The sequence below is a fragment of the Salvelinus alpinus genome, chromosome 12 (genome assembly GCF_045679555.1).
Source record: "Salvelinus alpinus chromosome 12, SLU_Salpinus.1, whole genome shotgun sequence".
Taxonomy (NCBI): domain Eukaryota; kingdom Metazoa; phylum Chordata; class Actinopteri; order Salmoniformes; family Salmonidae; genus Salvelinus; species Salvelinus alpinus.
The window spans coordinates 20,567,332-20,581,635 of NC_092097.1; the positions used below are offsets into that span (position 1 = coordinate 20,567,332).

Below are 14,304 nucleotides of genomic sequence, written 5' to 3' on the forward strand. Positions count from 1 at the left end.
ACATGCAATAACATCTGCTAAGCACGTGTATGTGACCAATACAATTTGATTTGACTTGATTTGAAAACATGACCTTGTCCTGTTCGACAGCCCTGTGAACACACACTGGACACACCCCGTGGTGACTTCATAGTACCCTCTGGGGAACTGAGGTGGCGTGACTGCGCGGTGACGCAGCTCTAACCAACCTCTATAAAATAAACATAAGATATTTGATTGATGGGTCAGTGAAGTAACTACACATTTGCGTATTTAGGGTAATTTAGGATTACAGTTATGGTGGTAGAGATAGAAATATAGAACCAGTGCCCAGGCACTTTCAGTCCCCAAGTATAGATGGACACAGGGGGCACATGTAACTCCCGGCAGCGCTGGCAGACACGGACCCAATGTGGTACTGACGACAGGCGTATGGGCAGTGAGAATGACATGAGGTGTGTGCACACCATGAAACATATAATTTATTCCAATACACTCCAGGCCCAGGCCTTTGACATACTGTGAGCAAGATAACCTTGGATATTGAATAGTAACATTTAATTATAGAAGCAATAAAGGCCTAGTGAGCAAATTTTGTGAGAGAAAAATAACATTATTTATCACCAACACTACTTCCCACGGCTATGAATGAGTGGTCATTGGTCAGAGTTTATATGAGGTCCAAGGTCAAATTCTCAGGTCAAATCTTCAGTCCATCAGGTCAGCAGGTGAAACCAAACATGTTTCCCCTGGGCTTACACTCAGGTGATAAAGTATTCCCTGTTAGAACAGGTTTTAGGACTCTACTAACGAAAGAACAAGGGAGGGAGCTGAGGGCTTTCAAATTGATCGTGTCACTCCAAAACCCCAACCGTGAGATCCTGTCTGAACAGTAGAAGATTCAAGAGGAAGTCTTAACTGGATATATCCACGTGTTAAATGGGGGACTGGGAGGTGGGGCAGCCCTATTGTGGGGGTTAGGGTTGTGGACATGAAGCTAAGGTAAGAGTTAGGTTTATGGCTAGGGTTAATGCTGAGAGTACAATGTATTAAAGACCAATGGAGGGATCGGAGAGAGTCCTAGCAAGGGCTTAGGAGCTTTATTTTTATTGTCCCTATTGGTCAGGTTGGAACTGGGGCAGGTGAGGTGGCCTCTGTTGTCTCTCTTCCTCTCAGTCTCTCTTGTTGTCGATCTCTCTCCCCCAGACAGGAGGAATGCTGGGTAAATGAGGCTGTGGTGAGATGAGGCAGGGGAAGACTACTGCAGATAGACAGAAGGAGTCTGGCAGTCTCAGAAGATAACTCACAGGGAAGGAATTATGCTGGTATTGCCAGGAAAATTTTACTGATTAAAAATAGAGAGTGGGACGATGTGGATTTTTATAATTTTTTTGAACCTTTATTTAACTAGGCAAGTGAGTTAAGAACAAATTCTTATTTTCAATGACGGCCTAGGAACAGTGGGTTAGTGGGGCAGAGGAACAGTGGCCTTGTTCAGGGGCAGAACGATGATGAAGGTGAGAGAGTGAAAAGATGCAGAGAGGAAATGATTGTTAGGCAGAGATGTAGGGTTAGGGTGAGACCACACAGAGAGTGGTCCCACTCTCTGGTTCTACCCAAAGTTCTCCCTTCCTAGGGGGCCATTGAGCACTTTGCATTATCTGAAATGAAATTGATTTGTTGAATTATCACTTGATTTTGCTGAGTCACCCCACTCCCCCTCACTCTCCTTCCTTCTTCTCTCCTTACTCTCATCATCCCTCTGTACTTCGGACTCAGCTTCCCAGCCCGGCCCAGGGCCATAATTTCACATTGCTGACATTAATCTAGGGTTTTCATCCAAGCCACCAAGTCTCCCCATCCCTTTTAAGGGGAAGAGAGATAAGTTTCAGAAGGCTGAGGTTAGTGGGGTATAAACCACTAACATCTGAGGGAAAGTTACATGGCCGGTAGTTATGCAGGAAACCTGAACATCCAAACAGCAAAGAAAAAAAATATTAATCACCAAAGTGAGTGTAACGGAGTGCGTACTGGCGGCAGAGAAGTCAGGCGCAGGAGAGCGAAAACTGATTTACAACGGTGTCGTTTAATAAACATAAAAACCACCGTAAACAGAACAATCAATGAATGGGTCAAACAAGACCCGGTATCCACCAGCATAACGTACACAAGCACTACAAGAAACAATTCCGGACAAGGACATGGGGGGGAACAGAGGCTTAAATACACAACATGTAATTGATGGATTTGAAACCAGGTGTGAGGGAAGACAAGACAAAACCAATGGAAAGTGAAAGGTGGATCGGCGATGGCTAGAAGGCCGGTGACGTCGACCGGCGAACGCCGCCCGAACCAGGAGAGGGACCGACTTCGGCGGAAGTCGTGACAGTGAGTGAAACTTGAATGAATTCACTATCCTGGTGTACTTTGTCTGCAACAACAGCGTCATATCAGACTTTTAGGACACAGCCTGAGTATCAAGATGGACTTCAAGGGCCAATAAGCTGTAAAGCAGGACACAGTTAGACAGACAATGCATAGACAGAGTAGTTTTAATATACCATCCGTTTACAAATCAGTTCAAAGTACAGTACAAATAATTGGCTTTGATACTTAACAATACTCCGCAGTTAATATTCAATAGCTCACAATGCATTGCATCCGTGCATTAGTATTGTAGCTTTTACAAAAAAAATACTATATACTTCACTATGCATACACATATTCATTTATATAATTTACTTCCAATAAAAAACATAAAGAACAGAAAATATAACTAAATACACTTTTCTTATCAAAGGACTTGTTCAGATTGTTAATTTGGAGTAAGCAAATGTCAATGTGTAAACTCATCAAATAAACATCAGCTATCAAATAACCATCACCTATTTAGATACAGTGAAGCCCTTCATATACATTTTGAATACAGAATGTTTACCACTTGAGGTAAGGCTAGAATGCCTTGTGATGTGCAAATGTGACAATAGCGTCCTCTCTAAAATACTAAACTATGCCTAACTGTATCCTCTAGAACTGTCTGTTTCTATTCCTTCATCTCTCTCTACCCCTCCTTCTCCTCTCTCAGTCTCCCTCTCTCTTTATTTCTCTCTAATCAGAATGAATGGGTTAAAGCCCTGGGCAGTGGACATAGAGGGTTACCTGCCTCCTCCAATCTACCCACCCTTGTTCGGACACTCTACCCTCACACACTCTATCACAAACTACTTCACTATCCAAACAAATTAGTGGAGATCAAATAGAAGATAAAGCCAATAATACATTTTAAAGAATTACTCACAATTGTTACTGTTAGTCACACTTGAAGATATGACAACTTGCACTGCCCTTGTCTCTGTCCACATGTCAAGCATCCAATTTGATGAACGTAATTTATCTAAAATAAAACATCTGTTGGTATGAAGATTCCTAATTTCACTATACTGTATACAGAACAAATAAGTATTTTAATGTGTGTAGCTTGTGCAGTGTTTGCACAATACATGTTTTATTCTCTCTCACACATTTTGATCACACCACGCAGCAATTGGACAGGCTACAGTTAAAATTGTTAAATGTCTTTTACAAATGGCACTCACTATTACCGTAGTTTAACAAAGGAAACAATCATAGAATCAAACGATACATTCAGGGGGAAAGCTAGGTTTGGAGAAGTTAGCCTCTCTTTTAATTTTCAGAACATCACTGAGCAGAAAGAGATCAGTCCCTGTCCTCCACTTTATCTGGAAGACCTCAACATGTAGTCAGTCTCATTGGTTTCCAACATGTCAATCTCAGCTCATGAAACCAAATGTTGGCACCTTTTTAGTGATTAGCCATTAACACTGTACTAATTTGACTTGAAAGTCATTCCTTAATGAAAATGGCACTACTCTTAGTTTAATGAATGTCTCTTTAAAAAAGAACTGACGGGGCATTGTGCAGAGTAGACCATTGAGTACACTACATTGAGAGCAAAACTCAATCAAAAGGTCTATGTTGTGACAGCTCAATATCATCAACAAGCGGAACAGCACAGCCAATGAGAATTTAGAACCAACACACTACACAAAAGCCACTGAAACAGGAAATGTCAAGGCAAATTTGTGTCAATCATTTAGCTTTGAATGCAATGCAGGCTATGGCAAGTAGGTCTGTAGAGTCAATGCCTGTGTGTTGGACTAGCTAGAGTGAGGACAGAGAGGATGTTCCTCTAGTCTCGTGTTGCCACACTTCCAAGTCTTGTTCACTTGGCTATTGAAATTAACGTGAAAAAATCCTAAATCTTACTTACAGTAGGAGCTACAACCCACTGGACTGGACTGGTAATGGAAACACATTGTACCCTTCTCATTAGAGAATTCAATCAAGTCAGTATGTGTTTATTAAAAGTGTAAGCATTATATGGCAGAGCCATCGTCAGCTAATTTGAGTACAGTAAATGTATGAAGATGATGGATTGAATGTAAACTGAACTGTTGAAAAAACAAAGGAACAATAACAAATGAGTAAAGTGAAATTCTTTGATATAAAATCCTGCATTCTCTTTTAGGTAACCAAAAGTATGTTCTAAATGACCTTATAAACTGGGTGGTTCAAGCCCCGAATGCTGATTGGCTGACAGCTATGGTATATCAGACCGTATACCATATGTATGACAAAACGTTTATTTTTACTACTCTAATTACCTTGCTAAGCAATAAGGCACCTCGGAGGTTTGTGGTATACTGTATGGCCAATATACGACGGCTAAGGGCTGTATCCAGGCACTCCGCGTTGCGTCGTGCAGGGAACAGCCCATAGCCGCGGTATATTGGCCATATACCAGACCCCCTTGTGCCTTATTGCTTAATTATGATGAGTGAGAGAGAAGAAATGATGAGGTGAGACAATGAGATGTATATTTACATTCTTTAATTCAAGTTCTCTCTGTACAGATACAAAGGCTTGAAAAAATGAAGTATTAACTAGTACTAAGAGGAATGGCTGTGTATTACACTTCTCAACTGGAAAAGCGATCTGGACAGATCTGGACCGAGGTGAAAGTCTGTATTTAACGATAGAATTGCCACATTGAAATATATACAAACATACAATTATAGAAATGAAATAGCCGCTAATGCTCCTTCAACTGTGCAGAGATATAGAAATGTATCTTCAGATTTCTACAAGCCACCAGAAAATAAACATTTGATACTGTTCTAAAGGCACCATAGAGAAGAAGTCCCTGTGCTGAATTTGTTAAAATCAGAAAGCCTTCTTCTGTTACAAGCCTGGGGTGGGAGCACAACCACAAACGTACAGTTGTGAAACACAACCATGCTGAGAAAAAAAAAGAAGAAAGAAAGAACAGATCTAGCTAAATGCTGGGTCTACCGTATACTAGCCCAATGGATGGACTATTCTCACATTGATTATCCAGATGTGGTATTAGGTGAATGCATCTACGGCTACATTTATATATAAAAAGAATATTAAGATACAACAAAGCCATACAAATGTAATGCTGAAGGACTAAATTCATTAAGGTCATAAAGATGTGTATCTGCAGTACAGGAACTATAACATAATGATTACCACCATACACGATTTTGCAATAGACTCTTCACGCTATAAAACACCTGCTGCCAACATGCAAGGGGACCTGTCACCTCATCATGCAGATATCATCCGTGGATTCTGTCAAAGTGGAAAGACAATGAAGATAGAAAACACCATGCACATAAATGCAGAGATATAAAAAGCAGACGCACATTTCAAAAGGATGAGTAAAACCCTGTCCAAGCTCTGTCCCGCTACCAAAATATATGAGCCAGGATTATTCTGGGCACCACACCTCTCTTTCTCAATGTTCTCCTCCTTTCCTTTCCTCTCCTCTCCCCTCTCATCTCATCCTCCGCTCTCACCCAATCCGTTCAAATTACCTCCTCTGTTGACATCGAGTCCCTCCTCCCTCCTCCCCACCCTGGATTCATAACCTGCCTGCCCCTCCTGGTGGCGGGTTGCTGGAACAACTCTGTATTTCTGGCCAGACAAGGGAGTTCTCTGGTCTCCAGAGGTAAATGGGAAAGTCATTGGTTGGCCTCGCGTGGCCTGGGTGAGCAGGGATCAGACCCGGCTGGTTGGATGGCAGCGGTAGGTGCAGTTGGAGAGGTGGTCGCGCTCCGCCCCCCCATCAGCACTCTGGGAGCAGCCCCCCTCACACGGAGACTCTGGAACACAGAGAGAGAGAGAGGATGATCACCACACATAGATCTGAAAACTCTTCTACACTATAAATCTGCCTCTTATTAGCCTTTTTCAGCCTGGAAACTAGGCAAGGATTACATATCAAAGTTACTGAGTGAGACAGTGTTTTGAGACGTGCGTAATCCTGAGCCTAATACACTGTGAAAGGGACTGGTTATTTTCTGGAAACATACTGTACCTAGCAACAAGACCCACTGAGGATGAATGAACAAAACAGAACAGCAAAATTAAGTATTTTTCACAATATCAAGTCGTGTCTCCACAGATTAAAATAAGTTTTGCTACACTTGAATAGTCCTAACTTGTGTGGTGTGGCGGTGCTTTGACCCACTGACCGGTGGTGTCCTCTGTTTCTGTGGCCTCAGACAGCAGCAGGTGGGCTCTGAGAGGGCTGGACAGGGTGGTCTGACTGGTGGACTCCTGACTGGTGCCCAGCTGCAGACGCCTCATGTGACGCACCACCGACGTGGCATTAAACGCTTGCTGCAGGGCAGAACATTTTTCAGAATTTTGAAAAGTGATAAATGATAAATGCCATAACAACTGTACTGACTTAATAATAGTCCGCTGAATACTGCAGGATCTTTAGTATTTTACTAATATACTAAACACAGCACACCAGCAAAAATGTATTTGCATTTTGACGAGGACCAAAAAAAGTAACTCACCCTCCACTTGCTCTTGGCAAAGTTCTTCCTGATCTGAGCACTGACAGACTCATGGATGTTCTTATCTAGAGCGGTGTCACCAGCGATCCTGAGGGACAGAGAAAGACATGAGGGGACAACTCCTACTGGTTGTCACAAGAACAGGTGAACACTTGGCAAAAGTACACATTTAGTTGATTATTCTCGACATGATAAAGTCGCGTTGTGTGTGTGTGTGTGTGTATTGACGGAGAAGATGGTGTGCACTACCAGGGGTGCTGCAGAGCCTGGTCACATGTGTAGCGTATCCTGGGGTCCTTCTCCATCAAGTGGACTATGAAGTCTTTGGCTGAAAACACAGAATGAAAAGTCATATATTTAACTCAAAGGCAATGTCTTTTTTGAAACATACATTAGATATATCTAATGATGCTACTTACACAGAATAAAAAGGTAGCTGAAGCATAAATAGACTCCTAGGCTACAACAGTAAAAGGAGCTTCACTGCAGCAGAAACACTGTCCAGACTGACTTGACAGTAAAATACATAAACTGGCCACATGCCTTTGGCCTGACTTCAGAAACTCCCCACAGGACTATGTACTGTACCATGACCCCCAGAGCTCTATGTAATGGTGATCTCACAGGGCCTCAGTGATTGTTCTATGGCCAGTGAGTGTATTATGGTTAATCCCATCACACACACTGACAGCTTGGCAGGAACACTCAAACCATAACAAACCCCAGACCAAGATAAGTCATTTCCAATAATATGAAACTGCTGACAAACAGAACTAATAATGACAACATAGGTCTACTGGACCTGAGTCAGAGATATCGTCCCAGTAAGGAGAGTCAAACTCATATTCAGCCTTCAGAATCTGCTCAAAAAGCTTGGCGTCGTTCTCGTCATAGAATGGAGGGTATCCACACAAACTGCGTCAGAATAAGAGCACAAAGGCATCATGTGAGAGTTAGGGAATGAGTTGATTGTTGAAAACAATGAAGTGGAAACTAGTGTAACACAGTAAGACTGGTAGGAGAAGGACTGAAGTGAAAGAGCCAGTCCAACCCCATGACTCACAGGATGTAGGCGATGACACCGATTGACCAACAGTCCACCGCCTTGCTGTAGGGTTTCTGGGCCAACACTTCAGGGGCTGCCAACGATACGAGAGCAGTGTTTTCATCAGCATCATTACACATCTAGCCTGACATGATCACTGGGTGTGCGCTTGCTCTCAAAACAGAGGGCTCTTTTCAATCTGTATTGCTGAAGTGATTGTAGCGCTATAAATGTAAAGGTAATTTCCTATTGAACCGTTTACAGTGAGTGCAGTCTCCGCTAACGCGGGAACAATGCCTTTCAATTTAAACCACGCTAAAATGCTGGATTTCCGCAATACAGATAGAAAAGAGCCCTAAATCATAGAAATCATGCTCTTGAAACATAGACAGACACACACAAAGGCATGTACTGGTCAGTACCAGTCCTCCTTACCGACGTATCCTGGTGTTCCGCAGGCTGTGGACATGACACTTCCAGATCCCTCGATCTTCGACAGGCCAAAGTCACTGATCATGATCTTAGAGTCCTCTTCCATGCTGTAGTACAGAAGGTTCTCCGGCTGGAAAAGAAGACAGAGAATTCAATCAACTTTATTGTTCACTAACATTTTATAAACAGACACACACAAACTGGGGAAATAATTTGTTATTCAAACTAATGATCAATCAGTTTACACACTGCTGAACTGCCTGTAAACAAATTATCTCATTAGAGGAGTAAAGATAATTAATCTAATTTAAAGGCACTGAAGAATGATTGGGACAAAGGCATCATGTGTCTAGGCAACAAACATGTTCCATACTATAAGGTCATCCTTAAACCTCTAGTAATTTGTAATACACTAATCGCAAAATAGTAAAATGGTTGAAATTCAAAGCTACAATTTTCATGGCACACCTGGTGTCTTCATCCTATAGAGTGGCTATCATACATCCAGTCTTGTGACTATTCAGTCATTGGACAGAAAGAAGAAGGTAACTGACTCCAGTGTTAAACACTGAAATCTCCTCTTTCACTGTTATACACACCACCTGACCCTTGACCCCTAACCCAGGCTCACCTTCAGGTCGCGGTGTACGATGCCCATGTCATGGAGGTATTTGACAGCGTCCAGGATCTGCTGGATGAGCTTGCTGGCATCTTTCTCTGTGTAAAAGCCCTTCTCCACTATCCTGTCAAACAGCTCCCCACCAGACACCCTGGACAGAGAGGAGGAAGGCGTCTGATGTACACCTGCTATGTATGTCCATCTAACTTCCTGCTATAAGCCTACATCACCACTAGGTGGAGGCATTGCTTCTTCCTAGATGAACCCACCACTGCTCTTTGTGTTTCGCCCCAACAACACGCTAAAGCCATTTCATGCTGCCTCCCAGAGAGAGAGAGAGAGAGAGAGAGAGAGAGAGAGAGAGAGAGATATACATATGGACAACCCATTTAAAAAAACTCTACAACACCGTTCAAATTGACACAAATGCAGAACAACGCCAAATTCATGAGAAGTTGAATGGATTACAAAAAGCTATAAAGGACAATCAAAATCCATTGGACTCCCCAATTACTGACCAGGAGCTCTATAAGAAACTTCAGGCTCTCAAATTTAAAAAAGCATGCGGACCTGATGGCATCCTAAATGAGATGCTCAAACTTACTAGTGCAAAATTTCAATTGGCTATATTAAAACTGTTTAATTTGATCCTGAGTGTAGGTTATTTCCCTGACTTCTGGAATCAAGGACTCATAACCCCAATCTTTAAGAACGGAGACAAATTTGACCCTAACAATTACAGAGGCATTTGTGTGAACAGTAACCTGGGGAAGGTTTCTGTAGAATTATAAATGTAAGATTTCTAAACTTCCTTAATAAGCACAATGTCTTGAGTAAAAGCCAAATTGGATTTACACCAAAACATCGCACCACTGATCATATTTACACCCTACACACCCTGATAGATAAACATGTCCACCAAAATAATACCAAAATATATGCTTGCTTTTTCGACTTCCAAAAAGCATTTGATTATATTTGGCATACAGGACTGTTCTAAAAAGTTATTGAAAGTGGTGTAGGGGGTAAAACATATGACATAATTAAATCAATGTATACTGGAAATACGTGCAGCATTACAATTGGCAAGAAAATAACAGAATTCTTTAACCAGGGGCGGGGCCTTCGTCAGGGTTGCAATCTGAGCCCTGCACTCTTCCATATTTACATCAACGAATTGGCCACTATTCTAGAAAAATCCTCAGCCCCTGGTGTTAGTCTCCACAATTCAGAAGTTAAATGCCTACTCTTTGCAGATGACCTATGCCTGCTGTCACCCACAGCACATGGCCTACAGCAGAGCCTGGACCTGCTAGAGCAGTACTGCCAGACCTGGGACCTGGCAGTAAACCCCAAAAATACTAAAATAATGATTTTCCAGAGAAGATCCATATCTCAGGGAATTAGACAAAAGTTCTCAATTGGTACAAAATATATAGAGTACTGTACACACTACAATTACTTAGGTTTAAAAATAAGTTCAACTGGACAACTTAATGAGGCAGTGAATGAACTGAGAGAAAAAGCACGCAGGGCCTTCTACGCCATTAAAAAGCTAATTCAAATTGAAATACCTATTAAAATTTGTCTAAATCTAATTGAATATACAGTGGGGAGAACAAGTATTTGATACACTGACAATTTTGCAGGTTTTCCTACTTACAAAGCATGTAGAGGTCTGTAATTTTTATCATAGGTACACTTCAACTGTGAGAGAAGGAATCTAAAACAAAAATCCAGAAAATCACATTGTATGATTTTTAAGTAATTAATTTGCATTTTATTGCATGACATAAGTATTTGATACATCAGAAAAGCAGAACTGAATATTTGGTACAGAAACCTTAGTTTGCAATTACAGAGATCATACGTTTCCTGTAGTTCTTGACCAGGTTTGCACACACTGCAGCAGGGATTTTGGCCCACTCCTCCATACAGACCTTCTCCAGATCCTTCAGGTTTCGGGGCTGTCGCTGGGCAATACGGACTTTCGGCTCCCTCCAAAGATTTTCTATTGGGTTCAGGTCTGGAGACTGGCTAGGCCACTCCAGGACCTTGAGATGCTTCTTACGGAGCCACTCCTTAGTTGCCCTGGCTGTGTGTTTCGGGTCGTTGTCATGCTGGAAGACCCAGCCACGACCCATCTTCAATGCTCTTACTGAGGGAAGGAGGTTGTTGGTCAAGATCTCGCGATACATGGCCCCGTCCATCCTCCCCTCAATACGGTGCAGTCGTCCTGTCCCCTTTGCAGAAAAGCATCCCCAAAGAATGATGTTTCCACCTCCATGCTTCACGGTTGGGATGGTGTTCTTGGGGTTGTACTCATTCTTCTATTCCTCCAAACACGGCAAGTGGAGTTTAGAGCAAAAAGCTCTATTTTTGTCTCATCAGACCACATGACCTTCTCCCATTCCTCCTCTGGATCATCCAGATGGTCATTGGCAAACTTCAGACGGGCCTGGACATGCGCTGGCTTGAGCAGGGGGACCTTGCGTGCGCTGCAGGATTTTAATCCATGACGGCGTAGTGTGTTACTAATGGTTTTCTTTGAGACTGTGGTCCCAGCTCTCTTCAGGTCATTGACCAGGTCCTGCCGTGTAGTTCTGGGCTGATCCCTCACATTCCTCATGATCATTGATGCCCCACGAGGTGAGATCTTGCATGGAGCCCCAGACCGAGGGTGATTGACCGTCATCTTGAACTTCTTCCATTTTCTAATAATTGTGCCAACAGTTGTTGCCTTCTCACCAAGCTGCTTGGCTATTGTCCTGTAGCCCATCCCAGCCTTGTACAGGTCTACAATTTATCCCTGATGTCCTTACACAGCTCTCTGGTCTTGGCCATTGTGGAGAGGTTGGAGTCTGTTTGATTGAGTGTGTGGACAGGTGTCTTTTATACAGGTAACGAGTTCAAACAGGTGCAGTTAATACAGGTAATGAGTGGAGAACAGGAGGGCTTCTTAAAGAAAAACTAACAGGTCTGTGAGAGCCGGAATTCTTACTGGTTGGTAGGTGATCAAATACTTATGTCATGCAATAAAATGCAAATTAATTACTTAAAAATCATACAATGTGATTTTCTGGATTTTTGTTTTAGATTCCGTCTCTCACAGTTGAAGTGTACCTATGATAAAAATGACAGACCTCTACATGCTTTGTAAGTAGGAAAACCTGCAAAATCGGCAGTGTATCAAATACTTGTTCTCCCCACTGTATCATTGAACCAATTGCACTTTATAGCAGCGAGGTGTGGGGTCCACTTGCAAAACAAGATTTCATCAAATGGGACAAACACCCCATTGAAACCCTGCATGCAGAGTTCTGTACGATTCTCCTACATGTCCAGAGGAAAGCTGCAAACAATGCAAGCAGGGCAGAATTAGGCCAATATCCACTAATAATAAAAACTCAAAAAATAGCAATTAAGTTTTGGAAACATCTAAAATACAGTGACCCCCCTCTCATATCATTAGCAAGCCCTGCAATGCCAAGAGCTGAACAAAGAAAAGAGTCCCCTCATCCATCTGGTCCTGGGGCTGAGTTCACAAACCTGTTCTACTAACACACTGAAGCCTCAGGACCAGAACATCCAATCAATCAGAATAAACCAAATTACAACACAGTCAAAACAAAACTACATTGCTTATTGGGAAACACAAGCACAAACACAAAGCAAAATACAGTGCTATCTGGCCATAAATCGACAGTACACCGTGGCTAAATATTTGACCATGGTTACTGATCAAAACCTTAGAAAAACCTTGACAAAGTACAGGCTCAGTGAGCACAGCCTTGCCATTGAGAAGGGTAGACACAGGAAAACCTGGCTCCTTGTAGAGGAAAGGCTGTGCAACCACTGCACAACAGCAGAACCTGAGACGGAGCTGCATTTCCTGACAAAATGTAAAAAATATAAAACAATTAGAGTGTCATTTTCCCAAATTTGAAACCCTTATTCAAGGTTTCAAAGACCTCTCTGATGAGGATAGGCTACCCGTCTTGTTGGGTAGACTACATTGCTGCCTGACATAAGTTGAGGGACAGTGTCTGACAGACCAATCAACCTGCACATGTACTCTACTGTATGCTTATTGTTATTCTTGAATGTATGGTTATTGACAATTTTGATTCTCATTTTATTTATTTTTATATTGTAAATATCCAAAATAAGCTTTGGCAATATGTATGTACATTGTTACGTCATGCCAATAAAGCGAATTTAATTGAATTGAGAGAGAGAGAGAGAGAGAGAGAGATGGATGGATGGAGAGCGAGAGAGAGAGAGGGAGAGCTAGAAAGAGACGGAGAGCTAGAAAGAGACGGAGAGATAGAAAGAGACGGAGAAGGAGGGAGATAGAAAGAGACGGAGAAGGAGGGAGAGAGAAAGAGACAGAGAAAGAGACAGAGAGAAAGAGACAGAGAAAGAGACAGAGAGAAAGAGACAGAGAAGGAGGGAGAGAGAGAGGAGGGAAGAAAGAGAGAGATAAAGGAGATTTTTATTCGTGCGAACCCCCAACTGTTCTTTGGTTAAATCTGACTGCCTTTACAGCAGTGTTGCTAAAGTGAACACAACCCCCCCCCCCCCCCCCCCCTTCATCTCACCACCCACAGTAAAAGCAATCTCTATCTCTCTCACACACCACTCTTTCTCTCTGTCTCTCACTCGCTCCACCTTCTGACATTTCAGGAAGAGAGATGGGTGGGGGGCAAAGAGGCTGCAGGTGTAGGGCATATTCATTCCCCAGTGGTTGTCAGCAGGCACGATGCTGAGTGTGTGTGTGTGTGGGTGGGGGGCAGTCTGTGACTTGACTTCTGTTGGGATCAGTCAACAGAAAGGCCCCTGAGCTCAAAGAGTAATTATTAGAGAACCGGTGGGAGACAGCGCAGGCAGGGAGTATAATAAACACACACAAACACACATACATTGCGGAGGAATAATCTTGAAAGTTTTCAAACTGAAGGCTGCCTCTTCACAAGGCAGAGAGTGAGTTGGTTGAGGGACAGAAAGGGGTAACATGGGTAGAAGGAGGACAGAGAGAGAAAAAAGAGGCAGGTAATAAAGCCTGCAGGATGATCACTCACAGCTGCATAACCAGGTAGAGGTGAGATTTACTCTCAAAGATGTCCTCCAGGGAGACAATGTTGGCATGTTTTAACCTAGAGAGAGAGAGAGAGAGAGAGAGAGAGAGAGAGAGAGAGAGAGAGAGAGAGAGAGAGAGAGAGAGAGAGAGAGAGAGAGAGAGAGAGAGAGAGAGAGAGAGAGAGAGAGAGAGAGAGAGAGAGAGAGAGAGAGAGAGAGAGAGAGAGAGAGAGAGA

General features: G+C 42.7%; 1 protein-coding gene across 2 annotated transcripts in view; it reads right to left on the reverse strand.

Annotated features, from left to right (window-relative positions):
• Window positions 1–4,875: 4,875 nt before the first annotated feature.
• Window positions 4,876–14,304, reverse strand: part of LOC139535658 (calcium/calmodulin-dependent protein kinase type 1-like) — an 89,585-nt gene continuing 80,156 nt past the window's right edge. For both annotated transcript variants that reach the window (XM_071335291.1, XM_071335292.1), the window contains 9 exons: window positions 14,071–14,145; window positions 9,002–9,140; window positions 8,374–8,500; window positions 7,957–8,032; window positions 7,696–7,808; window positions 7,143–7,221; window positions 6,894–6,981; window positions 6,561–6,708; window positions 4,876–6,188 (listed from right to left, as the gene is read on the reverse strand). In XM_071335291.1, the coding sequence (XP_071191392.1) occupies window positions 6,085–6,188; window positions 6,561–6,708; window positions 6,894–6,981; window positions 7,143–7,221; window positions 7,696–7,808; window positions 7,957–8,032; window positions 8,374–8,500; window positions 9,002–9,140; window positions 14,071–14,145 (949 nt within the window). In that variant the 3' untranslated portion in view covers window positions 4,876–6,084. The remainder of the gene's footprint in view (window positions 6,189–6,560; window positions 6,709–6,893; window positions 6,982–7,142; window positions 7,222–7,695; window positions 7,809–7,956; window positions 8,033–8,373; window positions 8,501–9,001; window positions 9,141–14,070; window positions 14,146–14,304) is intronic.